This window comes from Zophobas morio, unplaced genomic scaffold, assembly GCF_036711695.1.
Source record: "Zophobas morio isolate AGI-343-1 ecotype UQ-CSIRO unplaced genomic scaffold, CSIRO_AGI_Zmor_V1 ptg000029l, whole genome shotgun sequence".
Lineage (NCBI taxonomy): Eukaryota > Metazoa > Arthropoda > Insecta > Coleoptera > Tenebrionidae > Zophobas > Zophobas morio.
In genome coordinates, this window is record NW_026972134.1 from 2,608,618 (window position 1) to 2,615,741 (window position 7,124).

The 7,124-nt window shown below is 37.8% G+C and overlaps 1 protein-coding gene across 1 annotated transcript; it reads right to left on the bottom strand.

The window, feature by feature from the left end:
- Nucleotides 1–192: 192 nt before the first annotated feature.
- Nucleotides 193–7,124, bottom strand: LOC135137287 (uncharacterized). The gene is made up of 5 exons (XM_064066908.1): nt 6,956–7,124; nt 3,036–3,937; nt 1,987–2,968; nt 1,574–1,914; nt 193–1,494 (listed from the first exon to the last, which is right to left on the bottom strand). Exons 1-5 carry the CDS (start codon nt 7,122–7,124, stop codon nt 193–195), a joined length of 3,696 nt encoding a protein of 1,231 aa, XP_063922978.1.

Below are 7,124 nucleotides of genomic sequence, written 5' to 3' on the forward strand. Positions count from 1 at the left end.
ATGTATGATCTGGAGCGCAGAATGCGTTGTAGAAAACTGAATAATAAGATAACTCATATTGATGCTATTCCATTTATTTTCATTAGTATACATTTTTGTATTTAGTAATTCACGTGAATGAACAAAATTTTTGACTATTGTATTCGCTATATAACTGAAACAACTTGAAAACATTTTAATCAATACTAACATCTATCGTAACGCTAGTGGGTAAACAATATTTTTGGTTTTTCGATTTGGTGTATAGACGTACAGAGTTTTTGGAGTTCCTACTCTGGAGCAAGCAACATACAGTTGACCATGCGAAAAACATGGATTTCCTAAATTTAATCCGGCAACGCGCAGAGACTGCCCTTGGGCTATGTTGATTGTCATCGCGAAAGCAAGACGTACAGGAAACTGTAGTCGTTTGAATGTAAAGGGTAAATCAGTAGGAACCATTGGAATGCGCGGAATCAGCACATCTTCACCTTTACATTTGCCGTTAATTATTGTTGCTTCAATCACATTCGGCATCAGTTTTTTCACTGAAAGTCTGGTTCCATTGCATAACTTCGGGGTATTGAGATTCCGAAGGAGCAGTATTGGTGAGCCAACTTTTAACGTCAGTATGTGCGGTGGCATTCCAGGAGGCTCCAACGAATTGAGAAATTCGACTGGATAATTTACAGCTTGGTCCTCTTCTGTAACTGTGTCAATCGATTTGTATTCCGTAATCACCCCAGGAATTTTTAATTGAATCTTATTATTGATTCGATTGACATCATCATTCTTTGGAGCTAAGATAGCTCGCTCGCAAAGCCAATCATGATTTCTAAAGTTGTTGGCGATGTTTGAGAAAACTCTCTCTTCAAGTTCTTCAATTGATGACTGAAGTTGACAGAAGTTCGGAGGAAACGCTATCTTCTGTGTTGTAGGATCAGCCAAAAGTTTGCCGTCGCCGATATCCAAAAGTTGTTTGGCAAATATTTGTGCAGAAACATCTCCAAGTAAATGCACACGCATATTGGTCGACAGTGTAATTTTTTTCACATGTCTCCAGAGAGACGAATTTTTCAGGCATGCATTCAACTCGTCTGCTGGTGTTGATCTAGGAATCACGGGCAAAGTTTGACGGAAATCACCTGCGAGCAGGATCAGAGCTCCGCCCAGTGGACGTTCATCGCTTCGGAAATCTCGCAGAGTTCGATCAAGTGCTTCAAGTCCTTTCTTATGGGCCATAGTACATTCATCCCAAATAATCAGTTGGCATGTTTTCAATACAGTTGCCATTCCAGTTGTTTTTCCAATGTTGCAAAGAGGATCAGCAGCTAGATTTAAATTCAATGGCAGCTTGAGAACCGAATGCGCCGTGCGTCCTCCATCGAGTAATGTTGCTGCAATCCCCGACGATGCCACAGCCAAAGCAATCTCATGTTTCATTCGAATTTCGGCGAGTATCAAATTTTCCTGTGCCTCCTGGTGCATCAAGAAAAAGAAGTCCACCATTTCCGCCTCGCACATGCACCATAATTGTGTCGTATGTAAGTCGTTGATCGTTTGTTAAGAGCCTTTTCTGAGTTTCAACATAAACTTGTAGCGCATCGACGTCGTATTGTTTTTCTCGCAATACGTCTCTATCTATAACATCGTTTCTGTCACGTTCCGGTGAAAACAGCCCAAGCTGATTGAGGATTTTGTTGTTAATCGACATACACACATCCTCAAGTGATATCAGTGCTTCATTGAAAATGACTTCCGAATACTGTACATCCAAGCCGGGATTATTTCTGCGTGCTCGGAGAAGTATGTCTTCGCTCATACTCTCTTTGTGTTTTTCCCATAAACCTTTCGGATCAGAAGGTGCGCAGGTAGTCAAAATTATGGCAAACAGAGTTCGTATTTGATGGGCATGACGTGTCTCAGATGCTTCTGCTAATGTGTTGTCCCAATGTTGATAATTTTCAAGCAAACCAAGTTTAAAACATGCTTCTCTCTATGTCTCACACTCTTGACCATCGATTGTTTTGATTGCTTGAAACGATGTTGGTCCTTTGACCACGTGAAGCAGCATTCGCAAATAGTAGCATTCACCATTATTTGGATGAACAGTATATACTCTTCCCAGTGCACCAGTAGAAAATATGCCAGCTATAGAAGAATTCCTGGCGCCTCGTTTTCTTCTGCAAAATTTCTTCGTCGATTGATTCCAAGTGTAGTACTGCGGGACTTCGTGATACATTAATGTTTTTGCGAATTCGTCAGTTGCACACAATTGGAAAAAAGCGGTCAACGTTGTATTTGGTGGATCTGCAACTCGTTGGGGTGCGTTGTCTTCCGTGAAGTAGACTCGTTGACCGTTTTCCAAGTGAACACTGAGATGCATGACAGCAGGAAAGCGTTCATGAATGTCGAAACCAAGAATTCTCCATACAGCTTCATTACTGCTAATGTAACGTCCCATTTGAAATTGCTCGATTTCATTGACGGGCGCATTGGGATTCGCAATTCCGAAAATTGCCATATCGCTGCCTTTATTCACGTATTTGCATATGTATTTTATTGCCTTAACTGAATTACAGGACTCCACGTTGATATGTGCATTGACTGATTTCGAAAAGATAGGAGAGTAGGGCACAATCCATCGGTTATCAACTTCGAAATCAACGTTCTTGATTTTGATAGTTGTGGTGTATCCTCCATCATCTGGTTTTCGTCGTCTGTACAACGGATAACCGTCGCCACCAGTTTGTGTTTCTTGCAGCAGCTGGCATGGATACTTTTTGGTGCATTTTCCGTCTTTCATGCATGGCGAGTGTGGGTTGTGTCCGCCACATGGTCCGTGAATCATATTTTTTGTCACAATTTCAAATAATTCTGGATCTTCTTCTACGTTGGGCAGCTCAGCAGTAATGATATCATCAATTTGAGTTGGAACAATTTTTTCAAGCAACCAAATTAAGATATGAGCATGTGGTAGACCTCTTTTCTGCCATTCGATGGATATGGTTCTTAGTGATGAGATCCATAAAACGTATCAATTTTTGTTTGAAAACTCTCGCTGTGAGGTCATGCCGATCAGATGGTTGCTGGCCAGGCAAAAGTAAATCTTTGATTTCACACCAAGGTGGATTGCACGTGAACGTGATGAAAAGATCTGGACGTCCATATCTGCGAACATATGTCAGAGAATCCTGAGCATATTCTTGCATATGTCTTGGACTTCCAGTATACGAAGCTGGAAGTATAACCGTTTGTCCAATATTACCAATTGTTCCATCATTCGCGATTGCATCTCGCAAATGAATATAATCTTCGACTCGAAGCTTCGATTGATTGTAACGAATGTAATTGAGTCGTTCGCTTTCGACTTTGGCGTACATATCAACGATGAATTGTTGAAAAACATGACGACACTTTAAGATATGGTTGGATTGTTCGGCTCGAATCATGATGCGATATGCATAAAAATCCATACAACTGATTTTTTTCGTTGTCGCAGCACCTGTGACGGGATGAGTTTGATACAATTCGAGATGATAACCGTCTTCTCCTCGCGGAAATAGAATTGGATATTGAAGTGCGTCGTACGATCGATGTGTTTCAGCAATACCTTGCTTGGTTTGATTTCGCCTGCTGATAACAATATCTCGCCGAGTAATTTCTGTACCGACAATTACAGCTGCTACTTCAGGGGCTATTGGAGCATTGAAGCGTCTTTCATGCTCATTCGATGGGGTTTTGTCTGCTCTGATAATGAGTTTGAAGTCATCCGCTCTTACATTCTCCAATGCGGATTTGAAATCTCGGACCAAACAGTTGTGCTCGTGGAATAATGCTCGTAATTCAGCAATAATCTTTCGATCTGTTGCTATACTAAATGCGCATCGTCGATCAATCTCCTTATCCACATTGTCCATGAAATAAATTTGCAAAAATTGCGGATCTTCTTTGGATACTGGAAGGAGTGAACCAATCTGATGATACACTTGTCCTTGCACTTTAAATGTGGGCATAAAATTATTATATCTCACAATATTCGTCGCTCCAAACGATGTCATCTGAAAGCATGAGTTGTATTTCCGAATATGCTGTAGAAAGTGTTTAGACTTCCGAGTAACTCCAGCAACGTAAGTGAGCAGTGGTTCTGGTGGGTACCGCGTCAATTCGTCGTGCACAATTCGTCGCGCGACAATTGATCGCAAACAACTGATCGCAGCGTCAATTGGTCGCAGCGACAACTGGTCGCAACGACAACTGGTCGCAGTCACAATTGATCGCAACACAATTCGTCGCAAGTACAACTGGTCGCATGCGACAATTGATCGCAGGCGAAAAATGATAGCGTTTATAGAGAAATAAGTAATTGTTATGAATGAGGAAAATAAATTAATGTGCTATATTCTCAAAAATTTCATTATTTCTAAAAATAGTGTCAAAATAAATACATACGAGTTGCATAAAAACGGTAACTATTAGGCTCATTTCCGACTAAACCAAAGTGCAAAAAAGTGAAAATATTGTAAAATATTTTTTTTAATGCTGACACATCTCGTCGGTATGCTACTGTAATGTTCATTTGGATTATTCGTCTTATTGATTAGACGCTCAAGTAAGTGATTCAAGCTTTTCTTCTCACAAGTTTAAAGTTTGTCAATTAAACGAGTGAAAAAATAGCTTTCAAAACGTGTTAGACGTCATTTTTCTTTAATAAAAAATGGTTTTAAAATTATTACAACTGTCAAATTAAAAAGTTATAGATAAATCGTGAAAAAACTCTCGTTACAGTTTTAAGTGAAAAAGTATTATTTTCATTACGTTTGATAGTTTAAAAAATTAAATATATACCTATATTTTTTAATAAATTTGCTGCAAAGAAATTTTAATTTATATATTAACAATTAATCTTGGAGTTTATTGCATTCTTTGCAGACAATTTTTTGCTCACTACAAATTAGTTCTGGATTATCTTTAATCCATGATAAAACCAAAGATGTTTTTTCATTCAGAACTTTTTTGAACGCTCACACGCTTATTAACAAATAAGGCTCTTGTAGATACGACAGAATGAATAATTTATCTCGTTCCCTTTGCTAAGTACCTACATACCAATCTCCACTTTTACGCCATTTCTGTAAACAAGATCGTAAAAAGATTAGTTTTGACCATGGAGCAAAGGAATATACTCATACTGGAGGAAGTGCCAGACTTAAAATGATGGTTTCGAGCCAAACCGGTAAAAAAACAGTACCCCTCATTACCCAGATAAGACTGCCGATGACAGTGACGTACAATTTTTTTTTTTTGATGCGGCTCATGGAATAAAATTTGTTGAATAAAACAACGCACATAACAGATTTATATTCTCTATTAATTAATATTATTTAAAATATTTAAATCAATCAACACATCACGAGTAACAAGTAATACAAACAGTGAATACCGTTAAAAAGTACAAACAACCAGGATGACGACGCCACTGAGTAGTGGTTATTCGCAATGGCGTGACTAATTTTTAGCTTAGGAAGTTTGAAAAGTTTTCACTCGGAAGGCCGACTATTCACTCAGAATTATTTGCCTAATCTGCCGGATGTAGGTGGGCTTCTCCAGCCCATGTTGTAAATTTTTGTAGGATGCAAAGTGCGGAGAAGAATAAAATCAGGTAGCAGCCCGTAGTAGGGTCATTCATGGAAAACTGCGAACCAATTATTTCTTCCTTTTTTTTTTAGATCTGAGAGCTGTTTTACACGTCACAGAAATATCTATCGTAAAAGGAATTTTTAGAAATAATTTTCTCGTCATTAATCGGTTGCAAAAGATCAAGAGGCACTCGAAGCAAGCCCTGACAAACTTATTAGCGGCGCCAGCGGAGATCTCCAATTGGCTGCGGTACCACCATGGACACTCGCGTAACCTCCTTTTCCAGAATTGTCAAAATGACATTGCCAAACTCAAAGCAATCATGAATTAAGCATTTCATTTTAAATTCTGTTAGTAGCAAGTGGTACATGGTATTCGTATTTTGGGTTGCGTAAAAATAATTTTCAGAAATAATTTTCTCGTGACTAACCCTGTATATGTATTTTTTACACCCACATATGGTACAACTGAATTTTTCTTCAGTACAATACTAGTCACATAATAATAATTAAAAAATAAGTTTTTAGTTGCATAAGTACCTACATTTCTTAGATTTCCCGGTAACACAAAATTATTCTTGACGCTCTAACAAAAGTTTTTGCAATATACTCGTATATTTACAATACACGTAAACCCTGTAAAAGATCCGTTGCAATTTACAAGGTATTAAAATAAGTATTATATATCCGTCCAGTGGAATTTATATTCGCTGCATATGGATACTCTAGATGTACTATTAGTTCATAAATTTTATTGTTTGGTGATATGTATAAAGACAAGAATAGACAATAGAGGCAATTCTGTATCAAAATGTGTTAAAATTTAAAGGTTGTTAAAAATATGATTTTTTAAATAACTGTAATCTAGTTAAGAACAATAAACACTTGTTTTTATGTTGAGTACTTATTATAATGAAGCTAGTTCCTATAATATAATAGGTAAAATAAGAAACGAGATAAATAGAAACAATCTCTTAAAAAAAAATAACCAAAATGACAATTTATTAATAAAAAATCTTATGTAACAAGGTGTTTACGCTCGTATTTTTTAATTTTTAAAGTGCAACTACAAACTTCGTCACTTATCTATATTCAAATTGTTTTTAATTCGATATTTACACCTTACCTGGTTGCTAAATTTATTGCAACTTAAAATTCAGAATACAAAATATTTCGTTTTAATAAAAGAAAATACTTCCCGATGAATTTTACCTTGCGATCAATTGACGCTGCGATAAATTTACGTACGATCTATTGTCGCTGCGATCAATTTACGTGCAATCAATTGTCGCCGCGATCAATTGTCGCGTGCGACCAATTGTGCTGCGACGAGTTGCTTGCGATCAATTGTCGCGCGATCAATTGTTTGCGACCAGTTGTCGTATAATCTTCTGGTGGTTCAGTCAGTGGTGGCAAATTGATTTTGCCATTGGAGCAACACATGCCAGGCGCTTCTTTTTGAAACTTCAAAGCGCGACAGTGACCAATGACAACATCGCGATGCAT

Coding starts and splice junctions, on each gene's coding strand:
- LOC135137287 (XM_064066908.1), bottom strand. CDS start 7,124: ATGCATCGCGATGTTGTCATTGGTCACTGTCGCGCTTTGAAGTTTCAA. Junction 1,915..1,986: donor AACAATCGATGGTCAAGAGT/GTGAGACATAGA, acceptor ACAACACATTAG/CAGAAGCATCTGAGACACGT. Junction 1,495..1,573: donor ACGACGTCGATGCGCTACAA/GTTTATGTTGAA, acceptor TGCATGTGCGAG/GCGGAAATGGTGGACTTCTT.